The sequence below is a fragment of the Lytechinus variegatus genome, chromosome 6 (genome assembly GCF_018143015.1).
Source record: "Lytechinus variegatus isolate NC3 chromosome 6, Lvar_3.0, whole genome shotgun sequence".
In the NCBI taxonomy this organism is placed as follows: Eukaryota; Metazoa; Echinodermata; class Echinoidea; order Temnopleuroida; family Toxopneustidae; genus Lytechinus; species Lytechinus variegatus.
This window is the reverse complement of record NC_054745.1, coordinates 38,256,516-38,276,981: the sequence shown is the minus strand read 5'-3', so window position 1 is coordinate 38,276,981 and position 20,466 is coordinate 38,256,516. Positions and strand designations below refer to the sequence as shown.

Below are 20,466 nucleotides of genomic sequence, written 5' to 3'. Positions count from 1 at the left end.
GACATTTTTTATATACTGACTTAAACAACTTGACATTCTATACTTTCTCTTCTTTTTTACCATAAACAGAGTGGGTCTCTAACTAAAATAATTAATTCGTGTGCGAATGCTGTATATTTTACCCGTAAAGTTAAAAAACTTTCAGCATTTAACAATTAAAGAATAAAGTAAACAAGTGCAAAGCATGAGCTGAATTCTTTTTTGGCGATTTAAACTTAAGACGGGGACATTTCCAACGCTCATATAGATTAGCATGTATATCTAATGAAAAAAAATATAAACATTTAAGCACGTCTTTAGCAAGGAACAAGACATGTATCTGGTCGCCCAAAATGCAGAATAACATATACTTACTCTTATACTTATTACTATTATATCGCACTACATATTGCTTAATACTGTACGTCTATGTCTGTTTTATGTTTGGTCTCACACTTTGAAAATATTGGTGTATCAATAATGTGATGTTTCAGGTCAATAAATATTAGGCAATGGCGTTTCTGCCCCCGTTTAATTTTGTACAATTCTCTTTGAAAGTATGCTTTAAGTTCAGACTAGTACATACTTTCACCTTTGAAATGAGCTCCAAACTTATATATATATATATATAAAAATGCATCGATAATCATAGCAGGTGTGAAATGCGCTATATAAGAACTACATTAAGAAAGTCAGACTGTTTAACTTAAAAGGTCGTGATGATACGGCAAAAAAAATGCGAATCATCAAAATGTAGGCCTAACTGTCAACAGATTAGCAAATTTACTCTTGATGGTACACAACTACTTTTACAATTTTTACAAACCATTTGTGTAAACTGATGTCAGTAATCATGGCTTTTGTGCTATTGATGTGTATTGCCACGATCTGACCTGCATTTATTACACTGTCAAACCCAATGAATACAACCTGAGAGAGCCTACACGCACCGTTTAGAAAGATCATTTTCCCGTCCATTTCAGCAATTACATCCATGAATACCACATCAATACAGACTATGACAACTATGCATCATAATGATATACATGATTATGATATACTTACCATTAAGGGCATATTCAATGGAGGAGTTGAGTGGTTTCCCCGGAAGTGGTCCGAGAGCTATAAGCAGGTCTGGAGACCCAGAGAGGTGTACACGTTGGAGGGCAAAGTCACACCCCTATTGGTGTTCTCTATGAATTGACTAGTGTGGCAATGAACATGTACAGTGACAGCTGCTAAACTGCTTTTTAACAATGAGTAATCATTCAACCGTTTCTTTCAGTGACTCTCTCTCTCTATCTATCTCTCTTTCCTCACTCCTTCTCTCTCATTCTTTTCCTTCTATCGCTCTACCTCCCCCTTTTGAGCTCTCTCAATCTATCGTCATCTCCTTTATCAATCTCTCTCTCTCTTTCCTACACCAATCTCTCTCTCTCTCTCACTCTCCATCTATAATGTTGGTGTTGGTGATGATCTTTTTACCTGATTGCTAGGAAAGCATGGATGCTTGTAAGCAAACAACCAGAGGACCGAAGGCTTAACGTCCTCTCCGAAGGACCTGGTACTGAGGATAAATGCCTTACCAAAGAGCACTAGCGCACCAAGTGGGAATCGAACCCGGGTCACAAGGAATACGAATTCCCTGCTTTACCGACTGAGCTTTTATCACAGTTACACGCGAAAAGAACGCCTCTACCTCTTAATCACACAAACACACACTCACCCTCACCCCCGCACACAACAGCAACACACAAGAACACACCCCATACAAATACCATTCACATATTATACAAGTATCTTCTCTCTCCCTCTCTTTTTTATATTCCCTCATTTCTCTCTCTTTTTCGTACTCTCACACTCACTCTCTATCTATCCCCCTATATACACACACTAATACACACACGCCCACATAATATACAAATCTACAAACGATCCATCTATCTATTATTTTATCCCCAATCTCTCTCTCTATCTCTTTTCTCCCTATCTGAAAAAGTATATCGTTCTATTCACTTCTGTACAAGTTCAAATTTATATTGCCACCGCACAATAACAAATCCGTTGAGACCTTGGCTTCTGTGCGTACCGACTTGTAGCCTTTGGCTCCAACACAATAGAAGCGAACGAATTATATTTCATTTTTTCACATCAGTGCAATTCAATAGATAGCTATTTGTGACGTATGCATTGTACATGTTGTAAGCAGACCGAAAACTATTTTGTGCCTCTATTATAAACAAGCTGGCGTACAAATATTGGGATCTAGAGCAAAAAAAAAATGCAAAATTAGTTGAAGGAACAAACCATTAGAAGTATACGATAGTTTCCTAACTCGAATGACGCAAAATGTGAGCGTGTGCAGATGTGCAGATGGAGATGAGGTGGGTGTTTCATAAAGCTGTTCGTAAGTTAAGAGCGACTTAAAGAACGACTGGTGATCCTTTCTTGTGGTAAATGATATATTCATGGGCGATGGTTAAGGACGTACGATAGGAATTACCAGTCGTTCTTAAAGTCGCTCTTAACCTACAAACAGCTTGATGAAACGGTCCCCAGCAGTGGTTGCAAGACAATGAGCTTTTCTTTTTCTTCTTTTTTTTGTTGAGTTGGCAAACAGTAAAAAATACTACTTTCAGCCTCTAAGACGCTAGTCTTAATCTCAACGCTAGAAATTATTTGTTTAGAAACCCCTACCTCAGTCCTCTTTGAGAGAGGACTGATGTAGGGATTTCCAAATAAATAATTACTAACGTCCAGATCTAGACTACTAATGTGGCGATCCGATGACATCAATGCGCAATTTTTATCTTATCCGACATATTTACCATGGCAACAGGCATCTCAGCCATCAAAATTAAACCAACGATATCAGACATCTAAAAGGATGCGAAATGTATATTCTGATATTTAACCCAACTTCTTCTTTCAGATCTGCAATGCAATGTCGAAAAATATGATATAAAATGTACAAGCCCGATTACAATGATATGACCAAATAAAACAATATATAGAGAGATTTGCAATTTGAATGAAGGCTTTAATTGTATAAATAATAAAAAAAAATAAGCAGCTCGTTTCGCTGTCCTTATTTCTCATAGCGTTAAAACTCCAATTTCCAATCGGGTCATAAATAGAAGAAAAAGATAACACCTTATGAGAGTGTATATCAACATTCAGGCCGTCCCTCAACCTCTGGCTTTTTCCGCCTATTCCCTAGGATTTTAGATGATTCCATCTATGTCGAGCAACAAGGAAGGCTATGGTAAGGAACACTACTAGACAGTTAATAAATCCAAGGGTCAGGAAGACTGACGTGTAGGATCCCGTCTTGTCTTTGATCGCACCTGCAAAAACGACAGAAACACATCCATATAGTTAGCTAGGTAATATGTGAATAGGTAATACTTGGATACTGTTTTTTCAAACGTTTGAATATTTCGTCGGCGTTCATCCGAACTGTCGTATCAGTCAATTTTGGTCAAACAATCGATTTTGAGATTTTTGCAGAAAATGAATGTACACGTCCTATCCTATTCGGAACTAAATTTCTAGACAGCAATCTATTTTAGTTTCTTAGATATGAGAGGATTCTCACTGCGATGCCGTACAAACCTATTGATTCATTGTATCTATTAATTCATATATTCATTCGATATCTTTCTGTTTTGATTTTATTGAACATATATTTGACCTACCATCCCCAAACCATAAATTACTCGCCAGGTATAAGGTTGTCTGTAAGTAGCCAAAATAGAAATTGAGTCTAAAAAAAAAATGGCAACAAAAGCTTTTCTGGAGGAGCAATTCCAAGGGTATGAAGAAGAACTTCATACTGTGGAAAGTCGTAAAGTTGAATAAAAAAAAAGATACAAGAGTTTCTTGGACACTACTTTTTTCGGACTGCTTGTATTATTAAGTGTCACTGAGATTACACAGTATGCGCATCTCATGCTTGAGTGTACCCTAAACTTAAAAAAACCTATTTCCCCCCCTTATTTTCCAACTTCTAGCTGAACTTCCTCTGCATTCAATCAAGTGCTTGTAATGGTCATTGTTGTTCAATTTTAACATATTGTATATCCTTTTAGAGCATAGGAAATGAATTTTCAAGCTCAGTAAAAATATCAATATTCAATTTGGTCGAATTATTCTTGGTTTGGGGATGTCAGGTAACATATGAATAAGAATTAGACCAGGGTGTGTTTCACAAAGATTTAAGTATGACTTAGAGTCGCACTTTAATGTCTAGTTGCGCGCAGTATAAAAGGCATGACAGCATTGGTCAGATCATGCCAAGAGGAAGCGCACTACTGCGTATTGATCAATAAGATTGCGCGTTGCATATCATGTACGCGTCGACATTTAAGTGCGACCTAAGTCATACTTAAATCTTTGTGAAACACCCCCCTGGATCAGTATTGTTTTTCAATTTCTGGTGCAGATGCAACAGCACAAAAGCATGCAAAATTTTAATAATTATGAAGTAGTCATCAATAGCACACTGAATGATAATTCAAATGTATGGAAATGAAATATTAGAAAATATGCAAATTTAGTAGTATTGAGAATAGTTTGAATTATGTGTCTAATTAAGTACTAATAGTGTCATCATGGTTACATTTTTTTAAAAATTATCTTTTCAATTTAGGTTCGTTGTCAGCCATCGAATTCGCCCCCAATTAAAACACACCAGATTAGTAATATCATTAAGAAAACCTTAAAGACCCAGACCGGACCCCAAAATGAAACTGACAAATTATATACCAATCGAAAGCTTATAAGCTACTAAATACAGAAAGGTATGCTTTATGCATTTTCACCGCTTCCCAGCTGAGTATTTTGCTTAAGAATATTCCAATTATCGGGCTTCGAACCCCGTTTAGAAAATAGGCTTTATTGTGCTTTTCACCTGTCTCGAGACCGTGACGTCACGTTGTGTAAGAAGCGTCGTGATTCCATAGGTTTGTACACAGAAAAACTGGGTGATTTTTTTGCTTTCCAGATAACGCATTTCATTTTCTTCACTTCTATCACAGAGGGATATCACATATATTTTTTCCCACAAGCTTGAATTTATAAAATCTACAATTTTGAACTAGTTTTTGCCATATTTTATATCCTGCTTATTTGGCGCAGATTTCAATTCTATCTGCATTTAGATTATGTATAACAACTTTTCCTGACATAGCAATTTAGGCCCAATAAGAGCCAAACAAAGAAATCACAAAAAAGGTAGTGAATAGTTGTAGGTTTAGAACAATTTGAACAGTGAATAATTTTGAGTTCCATTTTCATCTGAAAACGAAAAAAAATGGATTCATAACATGGAAATGGAAGAAAATACCCAATGCTTTTGTACACAAACCTATGGAATCAGAACCCTCCAGACACAACGTGACGTCATGATTTCCAGGCGACGTGGGGGTGCTCAATCGAAACGTAATTTGGGGAGCAGTTTCTTTGATTTTTATTAAATATTTGTCAGAAATGGAAGGAGATATATGTAATACCTTTGGTATATTTGTATGGTATGAATCATTACCTTTATTTTGATATACGATTGTTTTTACACCGGTCAGGGTCTTTAAGAAACAAGTTGACGATGTTACCGGAATAGTTATTTCTCTGATTTATTCGTGCTCCATATATGTCTCACCTGACATTAGACTCCCGAGGTTGCCACCAAGACCTGCAACAAAACTAAAGATTCCAGAGCCAACCGTAAAGTTCTCATTGGAGACGGAACCCTTGAGGAGTGCAGCGTAAGAAATCACGAAGCTGAAGATACATACTCCCTGAAGGAAGGCAGCGACGCACATGACAGAGAATGACGTCAACAGTGGATCGAGTAAGAAAACAATTGTTGAAATCGATGCGATGATCATAAAAACTATGATGAAGTCAATTTTGAAAAAGAGAGCTATGATGGAGATTATCCGTCCGATGAACCCTCCTGCGCCGGCTAGAGATGATAGTAAGACGGCCTTTGAGACAGGTATTCCATGCCATACTGCCCGAGGAACAAGGAATAGAATCCAGGAATTAACAACAACTGCTGAGAGTAGAAGGCACGGTAATGACAGTAATAGGAGCGGTTCTTGGATGATGATGCATCCTTGAAGCGAATGCCATAATCGAACCATCCGACTCTGCTTTCGTCGTTTCTGTGATTCGTCTGTTTGAGGTAAAATGCTGCGTGATTGTTCATCGTCGGTTGCAATCACCTCAGTGCTCTCGCGATCGCAGTCATCACCATCGACTAAAGGTTTTTGGCAAGAGTCGGTTGTCTCTGCCATCTTTACAGATGTCTGTCGACCGTGTTCAATTGCTCTTGTGGACTGTCTAGGAGAAATAGTGGTTCTCTCCGCGCTCTTCGTGGATGTCCGGGAACCCTCTTCAATTGCTCCTGCGGACATTCCGAGATAAACACTGTTCTTCTTCGCCGTGCTTGTGGATGTCTCTGAAACCTTCCCACTGCTCTTCTAGTCTGCTTGAGATAAACACTGGCAGGAATGGCATGCATGCTGATACCCCCAAGAATAAGCATGGCACCGCTGAATCCATAAGCACACAGCGCCCTCTCGACGATGAATGGTACGACCAGGGCACCTACCGTGCTTCCGAGATGGCCTATCGTATTCACAAGAACGAAATTATCCGGAAAGTGGTCGTTGAGTAAGACTTTGACTGTTATGTATACCATTGAGAGTCCTAATCCTAAGATTGAGATTGGCAGAAAAAAAATAAAAAGAGATATAAATATATCAATTTAAGAAGGTTAAAGTAATGAACATTGTATTTGTAAACATTGTTTACAAAACGCTGAAATGGAATTTAAGGTTTGGGACAGTGGTCTCATTCTTTCTATTCGTAATCATTATGGAAATAGCGATCTCATTTTATAAATGTTTATAACTGACATTTGAAAAAAAATACTGAAGGGGAAAAGCTACAAGATTTCTGTGAGAAAAATATCTGAAATCATAAGATTCGGAATGAATATTCGATTGAGGTTAGATTTGTTGTTGTTATTTTCAATCAAAATTCGGGATTGGTCCCTCGTATCAATCTGAACAAGTTAAAATATCAAAAGTGTTCTTATATATATATATATCTGTTTCCGTATTTACCTGTTATCGAAAGGGAGAATCCCAGAGCAAATACAGAAGTCAGATAACCAGAAATTATGATTCCTAAAGACGATGTAAAAGCTCCCGTAACAGCCATCGCTCGAGGTGAGACAAATGAACTCTTCAGTACATATGCCATAGGTAGAGCTGCAATACGTGAAATGAGAAATCAGAAGTTTCGATGCCAAAACACCCTTAACACCATATTTTTCCGCATCGCCTGCGCGCTAAAAGGTCAAGTCCACCTCAGAAAATTGTTGATTTGAATCAATAGGGAAAAATCAGACAAGCACAATGCTGAAAATTTCTTCACAATCGGATGTTAAATAAGAAAGTTATGACATTTCAAAGTTTCGCTTAGTTTAAAAAAATACATGTAGTTATATGAACGAGCCAGTTACATCGAAATGAGAGAGTCGATGATGTCACTCCTGGCACTCACTATTTCTTTTCGTTTTTATCGTTTGAATAACGCAATATTTCAATTTTTAAGAATTTGATGATTAGGACCTCCTTGCCTGAAGCACAAAATTTTATATAATGAAATTCCACGTGTTCAGGGAGGAATGAAACTTCATTTCACATGACAATGACGAGAAAATCAAAATATTTCATATAAAAAAATACAAAAGAAATAGTGAGTGATTGCTGTCATCAGTTCCCTCTTTTGCATACCGAACAAGATGTGCATATAACTGTGTTGTGAAATGAAGCAAAAATTTGAAATGCTTTAACTTTCTTATTTTACATCCGATTTTGATGAAATTTTCAGTGTTATGCTTGTTGATTTTTTCTCTTTTTATTCAAATCAAGTTTCTGTTGGGGTGGACTTGTCCTTTAAACCCCCATGGCAGCAGGCAATGTATTCGGTCATTGCGTAAATTCGTTTCTGCACCAATGGGGTGCGCGTAAACCTTTTAATAATGGCGTTTTGCACCGACCTGAAGGTTATTAGGATAATAATAATAATAATAATGATAATGATAATAATGATGATGATAATGATAACGACAACAACAACAATAATGATGATGATATAATAATATGTATTTGCATAGGGCCATCTATCTAGAATTAATATATTCTGCGGCGCATTGTTGTTATTATAATTATTATTTTTAATATTATCCCGGCCTAGACTCGAGCTGCCTTTCAGGGCTCGTGCATTCAAGAAATTAATCCTGCTGGGTACCCATTCACCTTACCTGGGTCGAGTGCAGATAGATTTACTGCTGACGGAAAACACGCAATGGCTAGGATTCGAACCCACGACTCTCTGGTTGAAAGGCGACAGTCAGAACCACTAGACCACGAGGCGCCCATATAGGAGTAGAAGTCAGGAATTGATTTGCCGGGAGGAGAGATATTCACCCCAAGTACATTTCACATTCCATTTCATTACTAAACCATATTAATGCATGAGCTCCTAAACGGTTGTGCTGTGAAGAGAAATAAACTAAAACTATGTTTTATTGGATAAATTTACCGAGTTCAGATTAAAATTAAATGTGATCGGGCGCCCGAGCACAAGTGTATTCTTATTTATGTCTTGTTCATAAGTACAGCGTTCATAAGTGGAGCGTTGTGGCCCAGTGGATTAGTCTTCGGACTTTGAAACAGAGGGTCGTGGGTTCGAATCTCAGCCATGGCGTAATTTCCTTCAGCAAGAAACTGATCCACGATGTGCTGCACTCGACCCAGGTGAGGTAAATGGGTACCGGTAGGAAGTAATTCCTTAAGAAGCTGTGTGCGCTATGAACGCCTAGCTTAGCCGGGTAATATAGGAGCGCCTTGAGCACCTAACAAGGTGGAAATGTGCGCAATATAAATATCCTATATTATTATTATTACATGTACGACCTTCTCAAGCATTGGATTGCTAAAAATTCGGGATGTTTTCAGTAAATATCTGATATCTAATATAAAGTGGTTGTTAGATTTATAATTTAAATCATAAAATTGTTTGAGTAAACGAAAATTCCAAAGTAAACTAGACTTGATATTTTGGAATGAGCTATCACTCTTTTTTTAATTTCACTTGCATCGAAATGCCATCATAAAAGCGGGCATGCTACGAGCTACGCCCAATGACGAATAATGGTAAATGCGAATTCAAATACGTTAAATAACTAAAAGTTTCGAACAATGCCATGCAGAGTTGAAAATTTGAAACGCTTTATTTCGAATATCTGTTTCCTTTTGTTTTTTAAATAATGATAATAATGGTTATATGCAAAATTTATAAAGAGATGTATGATACGATGTTTATAATCGCTGCGTACTGCCGTTAACACGTCCTTATTTTTAATAGCACAGTTACTCTTATTGGGCGCTAGAGCATTTATGAAAATTTGCCTACCATGTACCCATACTACACCAAATGACCGAGTGGCAAATGTATATCAGGTACGACTTATACATCCCTCAATCTTTGTAACCATTGTTGCAAGTCACTAGTTTTCTAATGCTTTTGTCTTTGATTTCTTTTACATTAACTTTTTTGCTTTGTTTTGTAGGTTTGTATCTATCTGCAATGTTTACTCTTCTTTGTACTGACAGGCTGTTACGCTATGTTTAGCATAGTTCATGTCATCAGTTGGTGTTTTGTGTGCTAGTGTGTATGAAGTATTTGTGAGTTTGGTGTGCTTGCAATGTGTGCTTTTGCTTGAATAATACTTGCTGTGCTTTCAACTATGATATCATTTATGTAAGTCTCTGTGTTATCCACAGTACTTTCTGTTGGGTAAACGGACAATATTTGCATGGTGATGTAAATGTTTAGTAGACGATTGTACCTTACATGTAAATTCATTATAAATATTTTCTGATGCACGTCAATGTTATGAATCCATTTTGTTCAATTATATGGTAGTGGTGGCAATAGAAAATCAATAGTTGGTTGTGTGTACAGACAACTGATTGGCAACAGTGTCTACACCACTTACCAGGCTACCCTGGATAAAGAAGACAAATAAATTAAAATAAAACATGTAGATAAGTTTCTTGCTGAAGGAAATTACGCCATGGTTGGGATTCGAGCCCAACACCCTATGTTCCAAAATCAGAAGACTAATCCACTGGGCCACAACGCTCCACAGAGATATAGCTAGGGTTGTTCCTGCTAAAAAAATGATTAGAGGATGACGAACATCCTTCGTTACGACATATATTTGTTTGCTAATATTGTCTACGATCTAGGAGAGAATAAACTGTAAAAACATATTGGGCAAAATTTTCACCACCTGGAGGGTAATTATGTGTCCAACCAATTTGTGGCAGTATTTACCCAATACGCGAAACATATTGTCGAGGAAGGTTAAAAAATAAGCAGCAATTACTTTAGAATGGGCATAATTTTCATTACACTGGATGAAAGAAGGATACCCAAAAGAAATGCCCAATGTTTGGTGGACACATAATTACCCTCGTGGACCACTCATACCCAATATACTAGCGGTGGTTTAGTGGAAAAGTGTTATCCCTCAATTAGCACTTTGGTTTCCGTAAACACTTTTCTGCTAAAATGGGTGTTTTCAACTTATTGATGTTGCATGGGCCTAATCACACAGGCAAAAGATATTCATTCGACCCAACCGATTGCTCAATTTTTTAATTTGATATTTCTGATTGACAAAAATTAATGAATATGACTGATAATCTAACACTGATTCTAGGGAGGGAAAGATATATCACCGCTATGGAACTATATTTTTACTGGCGGAAGAATTAGAGTCATTTTACTCGTTCAAGTGATAAATTCTACCCCGCATCCCCTCATGTGTAGTCCTCATAAATGCTGATATATTTTTAAAATGAGCCGGTCGAGGTACCCTTCTCTGGTCAGATATGGAATGTCAGACATTTATACTATCCACTGTAGTAGGCCTAATCATTCAACCCTCGAATTTCGTCCTTATGTTTTATTAATCCGTTTTAAGTGCCAATTTAACTCACGAGTCTATGGGAAATGAATATTAGGCATGTGAGCCCTTGATTACTATTATATAATCATGTTATGATGGAAACTTTCCCTTTGAATTTCCCTTGTCCAGGGCATTTGGCACAATTGACCACGTCATCTTTCCTAGTAATCTTGAACACTATGTAGTACGCGGAGTAGCATTGGCTTGTTTCCAAATCTACCTACGACAGTACGAGATCGTATATGGCATGGTTCATGGTCTTAAACTGTTAAATCGCAATTTGGCATCATTCACTAGGTGTGCAAACGGGTTCGTTACTTGGTCCTCTGTTCTTTTAATCCATAGTTTCAATCAACTATATCATTAACTCACCAAATTAGTTTTGCATTATTTGTTGCTGATAACACTAGTCTAGTCTGTTGGGCAAACCCTTCCGTCGAGTTAAGGGTCTGAATGTGCAGCCTACTCATGCCTTGTGTACTGAAGAACAGCAAGTTTTGTATGTGCTAGTCTTTGCGTGGATGCACAATTGTTGATCAAAGTTCCAATTAGTGCCTGCAGCCTAACACTAGTCTGCTCATGTCTCATACAAAATATTGAAACTCTAATGCCAGTCACGAATGTAGAAATCAAAAAGTTGCTAGCATTGTTTTGTTGTAACAAACTTTCGTTGAATTAAAAAAAAGGATATATATATCTTTTCGATCAAGAGGCAAGATTATCTTTAAAATGTCGGTATTCTCGATGTTCTATTCCTTAGAATATTTATCGATGAGCATTTGACTTGTAAACCTCATTGAGGGTAAGTGTGTACAAAGTTTTATCGAGGTGTAGGTGATCTATGTAAATTAAGATGTGTTTTACATGAGGCTATTCAGAGAACTTTATATACCAACATTTTGCTTCCCTACATGACTTACTGTAATGTTGAAGACTTTGAAGACTTGCATTGGCAAACTATTAGTTTTACAAAACAAAAACTTGAGTCTTTTTGTCAAATTGAATTTCGGACATCCTAGTAAACCCTAAATAATTCAGTTAAAGTTGCTTTACTTGATAAACAAGTTGCACTTAAAAGTTTGATTTTCATGTTCATCTTCGTTTTTGCTCCAAAATTTTCCACGTAAAAGTCATTTTTCCTTTTAACTGCCAGATGCATAATTACTGTACACGTCAACAAAACCTCCACCGGCCTTAGTAAAAAAAATAAATGTTTCCTTGAACTTTTTCATGGCAACTTGTATTAAGCAGTGAACCAATTTCCTGTTGAAATTAGCAACAGTACAACTCTTAATTGGATTGAAGTACAATATAAAATATACCTCTGATAATACTCTTCCAAGCTAAGAATTTTAGCGTAGTTGGCCAGCCTAGACATGTTTTTATTTTACTCTATGTTAAAATGAGTACCCGAATAATGCCTATGTGTATAGTGTATATTTGTATAAATAATTTGTTTTGTTATGTTTTGTTTTGATTTTGTTTTTGTTTTGTTTTGACAAAAAATACTATTTTGTTTTTATTTATCTGTTTATATATATATTTTCTTGTTTTGAACAAAATGTTGGCAATTGCCAGTGACGTTCTGTAATAAATTATTTATTTCAATTCAATTCATGTATGCTTGCGTGTGCGTAGGTGTCTGTTGCATATTTTTTTCATACATATCTGTATTGTTTGTCTTTGCTTTTTATGTATGTTTCTTCATTGTTTACATCTCATTTAAAGGTCAAGTCCACCTCAGAAAAATGTTGATTTGAATCAATAGAGAAAAATCAGACAAGCACAATGCTGAAAATTTCATCAAAATCGGATGTAAAATAAGAAAGTTATGACATTTCAAAGTTTCACTTATTTTCAACAAAATAGTTATATGAACGAGCCAGTTACATCCAAATGAGAGAGTCGATGACGTCACTCACTCACTCACTCACTATTTCTTTTGTTTTTTATTGTTTGAATTATACAATATTTCAATTTTTACGAATTTGATGATTAGGACCTCATTGCCTGAAGCACAAAATGTTAAAATAATGGAATTCCACGTGTTCAGGGAGGAATGAAACTTCATTTCACATGACAATGACGAGAAAATAAAAATATTTCATATTTCATATAATAAAATACAAAAGAAATAGTGAGTGAGTGATGTCATCAACTCTCTCATTTGGATGTAACTGGCTCGTTCGTAATAACTATTTTGTTGAAAATAAGCGAAACTTTAAAATGCCATAACTTTCTTATTTTACATCCGATTTTGATGAAATTTTCAGCATTGTGCTTGTCTGATTTTTTTCTATTGATTTAAATCAACATTTTTCTGAAGTGGACTTGACCTTTAATAATAATAATCATACAATTATGACAATTAGGGTAAACAAAATGTATAACTATCTCGATCTAACATCTGCAAGGTTGTTTTTATTTATATTTTAAGTTGAGGAAATTGAGGGATCCACTGAATAGCATGACCTGTTAAATGTGGACTTAAGTTAAGTTAAACTTAACTTAACTTAATTAATATCATTTAATATATAAACCCATGATTGTTTCATTGTGTGCTGAATAAAACAATGGTAATTCACCTCACATGAGTAAATTAAGAATTAATGAACAAGTTTGTGGTTCGAGCCCTAGCTAGCTAGGTCACATCTTTCGGATATCATGTTGAGGTTCAGTCCAGACGTAAAGGCATGGTCACACCGCCCGAGCGTTGTTGGAGCGGAGAGAAAAAAATAATCTTCACCGCTCGCGGTCCAGACGTAAATTCTAACACCGCTTTATTCGATTCATTTTAGATGTGATATCGGTTCAGATTAAAGCCTCAAAAAACCTACCATACACTACACACACAAACACTCACGCACACACACCCACACACGCAAACACACGACCACAATCAGATTCTTATGAGCACCCACAGAGACAAATGTAGATAAACGCCTTGCCAAAACGCGCGAGTGCTGCGGTGGGATTCGAACCTCGAACCTTGTGATTCAAAGTCCTGAAACACATCCACTGAGTCACGACACCGTCAAAACACCTCTGCCATAAACGTCTCAATAACTTACATCCAAACGCAGTCATGGCAGAAGGCATGCTACACGCGAGTCACAATAACCAGGCATCAGTTGAGAACACAACCAACATGGTCGGGATCAATACCCCGAACGACTTTATTGTGGCTACCTCAACGAACTGGACGACGAATTTACTCAAAACGATCAGGTACTTCCGTTTATCTCGTTTATACTCCATCTCAAATAATATTCACCTCTGCTAAGGCGCAGCACGTTTGCTCATGGAAATATAAAACTATTCTTGAATTGCAGCGGAAAAGCTATATCTACCGTAAATGAGGTATTTCATCCACACCGAATGTCTCCGCTTCAATACTTTGCCGGAGCGAAACTATCAAAGCATTGTATCATGACATTGGTTGTTTTGTAAAAATTCTTTTCCGTGATGATTAATATACTGCTTCTCGCATACCCAATAAACCATTCATACAGGGCCTTTGGAAAAATTTATTTTTTCACTAGGGGTGCTGACATATTGTGCTGAAATCTCTCTTCAAAGATTGGAGGAGGAACACAAGTTGAGTTTTCCGCTGTTCTTTTATATACAATCACACATGCAATGACTCCCTCCCCCCACACACGCAAACACACATGAATATATATATATATATATATATATATATATATATATATAAACTTCCTCAAAAAAGTTTGGAAATATAATTTTGATCGTTAATCATACCTCAGATTTAGTACATGTTAATGAGTGATTGATACCAATAAATAGATCCTTTAATTTTCTTTAAGATGATACCATACATGATATAATGATGGTTCACAAGGAGGTACAGTGCCTTGAAATGTGGGGGCAAGGTCTACATTAAGAAGTTGCTAAATGACGCAATATTTTAAGACAATGTTGTTTTTCCAGTGGTGATGATTGAGTTTCTAAGCGGTTTCTTTTAATTTCATGCACCTTAACATTAACATTTATATATGGAATCAAACACACCTCTGCACAATGAAACACACAACAAACAAACAAACATGCATGTGTATTTAAAACCACGATTCAAAGCATGTTATCTCACAGAACCTTTACCATTTGAGCACGTTTTGAATAAATAATCATCATAATAATAAAAAATCAAGTTGCGTATCTGAAAAATCATGCGTGTGCGTGTTTAGATATATATCTAGAATCTTGGCATTCTAAATACCATTTTATTATAAGAATCAATGCGAGAGCGAAGAGCGAAGGAAAATATTTGATATTCCGATCTGGAAAAAAGTAAATTTAAGCACTCTTTCAAACATTTTGTACGAATACTTTGAAGGGAAATTGCTTCAAAATCGTTGTTAATTTTCAGCATCCCCACTTCACAGGGCCATGTATTCATGCCACTGATGGATTCAGCGGGGTGAACAAAACAACCCTACTTTGTTAAAAGTGGAGCAATTTTATAGTAACCAAAATTATTTTTAGGGCTTGCATGCTGATAAATCAATAAACGCAGGTTTGACCCTTGTCTAAACTAAATTCTTAAACCTAACTTCCTCGTGTAGTGATTCTTCCGTATCCGTAGATAATTAACCAAGTTATTCATTTAAAGTTTGTTATATTTTCGATTTTCCAGTGATTCCAATTTCATGACACAGATATTTTGGAAAAAAATATTGCTGTAGGACTGAATGAGGTTTTTTTTACAACTGGCACTCTATAAATGTGTGTAATAAAACAAAAAAAAAATATCAAAACTGTCCTTTGTGCATGTTCAAATTTTCATTGGTCTTTATGTTTTTTATGTTGAACTTTAAATTCAGAAACCAACCGATGTGAGAGGATATAGCCCTCCCCCTGAAAATGACCCTTGACCTTACCATGTGGCCTCTGACTGCAGCATAACATGCAGGTCCCCCAAGTTCATCTACCAACAGTTTGGGTGAAAAGTGACTTGCGTTTGCAATTTTATGTGTCATATGTTTCTTGCACGTAAAATTTAACGTCGATCTGAAAATGACATTTTACCTTACCATTTTGACCTCCCACTGCATAATATGCAGGTCCCCCGAGTAAGAGAGTATTACATGTAAACTTGAAACGTTGACCTTAAAATGACCTTTGAACTTCCCATGTGACCTCCGACTATTACATAACATGCGCATCCCCTAAGTACATCTACCATCCAAGTTTAGTTGAAAAGTGATTTACGGTTGCAATTTTATGTGTCATATGTGTCTTGCACGTAAAATTTAACGTTGATCTGAAAATGACATTTTACCTTACCATTTTGACCCCCCACTGCATGCAGCATAATATGCAGGTCCCCCGAGTACAGGTGTCGTAGAGATTGCATGTATCCGACTGCAGCATAACAGCAGGTCTCCCAAGTACATCTACCATCCAAGTTTGGTTGAAAAAAGTGGCTTACGGTGGCGGAGTAAGGTGACAAAAGAGAGTCTTGCATGTAAACTTTAACGTTGACCTGAAAAAGTCCTTTGACCAAATCATGTGACCTCGATCTGTTACATAACATTTACGTCCCCTAAGTACATCTACCATCCAATTTTGGTTGAAAAGTAAGTTACCATTGCGGAGTTATGTGTCATAAGGTTTGCTACGGACGAAGTCTCGCCTTCACCTCTGGTGGGCGAGACAAAAGTAACCTTAAAGGGGAATCCAACCCAAATAAAACCTTGTTTTTATAAGAAAAAGGAAAATCAGACACGTTGATAGGTGAAATTTTGAACAATATTGGACAAATAACAAGAAAATTATGATTTTTTAAAGTTGTAAATATTGGTAATCACTATACCCATTGAGACTTCAAATTGGCCGCTTATGTGATGTCATAGTGATGTAAGGCAAGGACTACTCTTCCATGTACTCCAATACATATTATGGCTAAAATTTCATTTTCCCCAAAAGTTTTATTTCAAATTATATTTATCTTTCATGAGGACATTAAACAATATACTACCTGGGTTATATTTAGAATACTGCCCCAGGGGAATGGGTACTTAGGAGAAAACCACAAATCCCTGATAATAAAGTACATGGCCTATGGGAAAGTTGTCCTTGCCCCTTGTCATAATTTACTTACCCAGTTGCCAATTTGACATGCCTTAGTGATCTCAATTTTAAAGCAGTTATATTTTTCTTATTGCTTGTCCGATTTCTTTCAAACTTTCACCATTCTGTTAAATTAATTTTTCTCCTTCCCAACACAACATTCTATGGCCAAGGCTGAATTATGAAGAACACAGGAACTTTAGTTAGCCTTGCCAAAAACACTTCACACAGTGCCATTTCCCACACCCCCTTCTCCCACACCCAGGCAGCCACAAATGTGTGGTCTTCGCCTGATCAAACGTATCTGTTGCGTTCAGTATAACAGCATAGACAATAACTGCAGCCTCCGCCTCGATTACAGGGTAACTTAGATCTTGAGTCTACTCCTTACCTCTAACATGTCTAAGCTAACGTTAGAATATCACGACAAAATTACCTAACGTTGTAGTTTGTCATGCCTAACGAGTAGTCTAGACTCTAACATCACTTAGATCTATAAGTCTAGTTTAGAAAGTTCAGTGACCGTCTTATTTTTTTTTATCCGACTCGCCTTTTGCGACCATGCATTTGAACTGCAACAAGACTTGATGATTAATACAACCGTTATGCCCTTAATAAGTTAGTCTTCTTTTCAATAATGCCATGATATTTTAACAGGAATAAACATGCATAAATCAAAGATGGGCATCGTTCCATCGATATGTCATACAAGTTGCGCGCACGTGCGCAATAAGTGCGTAATTGCCCGAAATGTCTAATACTTTCGATCATATTGCGCGGATATTTATGGTATCCGCAATCACCACAGAAAATAATATTTTGCATGCATTAAAATGGGGATCTCAGCCAAACGGGCCAAACTATGCCCGTTGATGAAATTTTCGGCATTTTGCTAAGTGAATTCTACTCTACTGATTAAGCCATTCATACTTTCAGCCTGGTCCATCCCTTTAAACGGAATAACTAACGTTAGATCTGAAGAAGTTAGATATAACGCTATACTCTAGATCTTGATCTACTCCATTATTAGTCATAACATTCCCTTATGTAACTTAGATCTACCCGAACTCAAATTTTGCGAGCATAATATGACTTGAACAACTATAACACGGCTTGATGGTTAAATGATTTGATTCAGTTTTATGCAAGAATGGATATAGAAAAGATTGTCACTCGTCCAACCTTTCTATTCTTGATTAATGATATTAAAAAGAGTGTAGGTCCCATATTTCAAATGGCGAACAATGAATAGGTTCGAGGTTCTAACTCTAGCTGGTTCAAGTCTTTCCGTGAAGTTAAAGGTCGGCCCAGACGTAAATCATTTATATCTGATTGATATGATGTCGGGTCAGATTGTAGCCTGTGAAAACCTAATATACGATACACAAAAAAATGTAGACAAACACCTTGCCAAAGCAAGTGAGTACTGCGGTAGGATTCGAACTCCAAACCATTTGGTTCAAAGTCCGAGACTTTTCACTGAATCACAACAACTCTACAAAGACCTCTAGATAACTTACCTCCAAACGCCATCATGGAAACCGGCATGCTACACGCTAGGCCTAGTGACATGAGTGACGAGGTATCAGTTGAGAACACATCTAACATCGTCGGGATCAACACTCCGAACGACTTTATTGTCGCTACCTCAACGAACTGGACGACGAATTTACTCAAAACGATCAGATACTTCCATTTATCTTGTTCCTTAAGATTATCCCCCATCTCAAACAACAATCACCTTTTCCAAGCAACCTTGGCACGTTTGCTCATGAGAAATACCAAATGAATTTTTAATTGCAGAGGAATTATATATATGTGTCTACCCGCACTTAGATATTGGTCACACAATCAATGTTTCCGCTTTGAAATATGGCCCTGAGCTTCTGAGCTATAAACGTTTGATATCACGTATATTGACACAAGCCTTTTATATATTATTAATCTTTTGATGAATTGAATATTTCATATATCTTTTTAGAAAGCCTATTCACTGAACCCTGTTATGCTTTGATGATTCACGAATCCAGAATAACGGCCATTTATTCCACTCAGGGGCACAGTGGGGTAAACTTAACAGCCCTGCGTTGGCAAAAGGGGGTCAGGTTCATGATGACCGAAATTCTTTTAGGGCTTGGTTGCTGATAATTGAACCTTTATCAAACTCAAGTACGAAATAAAATCTTAGATGAAGTGAGATCAAACCTCTGCGAAAACATGCGTGTCATAATTCTTCCGTATTCATTTTATAGGTAGTTTTCAAAGTGACTGATTTGAAATCCTTCATATTTTCCTATTTTCGAATCATACCCATTTTAAGGCAAAAATGAATGAAGAGGTCACTTGCAAAACGGGTTAGGTCAATTTTTCATCGATTTTTTTGTCTTAATGTAGCTGTATAAGATGATATCAAAGATTAGTTGAAATTCCAATAAAAAAATTATCTACATGTAACATGGCAAAGAAAGATAACTTTTTCTCAAAAGAGGTTAGGTCCATTTCAGTTTAGTTGCAAAAGGAGTTAGGTCCACACAATTTTTTCTGGGGAAACGAATGTTTTAAAAAATATGAAGACAGGTAGATTTCTTTTATACCCAATTTTATGTTCTCATGGTGGAACATCATAAAAGTGACTACTCTTCCATTTAATGCAATACATAAAATGACTAAAGTGTCATTTTTATCAAGTTTTACTTCAAATTGTATTTTTTTCTTTCATGAGGAGATAAAGTAATATACTACTTGAGTTATATTAGATTACCGCCCCAGAATAATTGAATGGGTAAATAGGAGAAACCACAAATCGCCTATGGGAAAGTTATCCTTGCACCTTCTATAATTTACTTACCCAGTAGCCAGTTTGAAACCTACACAGTCATTGGGATCTCAATCTTAAAGCAGTCATAATTTTCTTATTACTTGTCCGGTTTCTTTCAAACTTCACCATTTATATTTCTCCTTTCCCACAAAACACTTTATGGCCAAGGCTGGATTCCCCATTAAAATCATTACCTCCCCCACCCCCACCTTTCACCTCCCATTCGCTTTCATCACATGAACACTATCGTGTATCTTTACCTATCTCCCAATTAAAACGTTTATGATGAATAATATTGTAGTACACCTTACATCAAATTTCTCGAATTGTTTTCCCCTGCACAAGCAGCCATTTACTTTCATAATACACAACCATTTCCAACATATCATTTACTAGTACATTACTACAATCCCCCGCCTTTACAAATAACCTTAATCTCTCCATGGCACAATCAATTTTAATCTGAAAGTGAATAAAGTAAGTATATCTTATTTTAGTTTAATTTCTGCATCCAGCAATA

The 20,466-nt window shown here is 36.5% G+C and overlaps 1 protein-coding gene across 1 annotated transcript; it reads right to left on the bottom strand.

Moving 5' to 3' along the window:
• Positions 1-3,054: 3,054 nt before the first annotated feature.
• On the bottom strand, positions 3,055-18,869 carry LOC121416632. The gene is made up of 5 exons (XM_041610112.1): positions 18,649-18,869; positions 7,113-7,259; positions 6,458-6,699; positions 5,639-6,290; positions 3,055-3,326 (listed from the first exon to the last, which is right to left on the bottom strand). Exons 1-5 carry the CDS (start codon positions 18,851-18,853, stop codon positions 3,196-3,198), a joined length of 1,377 nt encoding a protein of 458 aa, XP_041466046.1. The 5' UTR covers positions 18,854-18,869; the 3' UTR covers positions 3,055-3,195.
• Between the last annotated feature and the right edge of the window lie 1,597 nt (positions 18,870-20,466).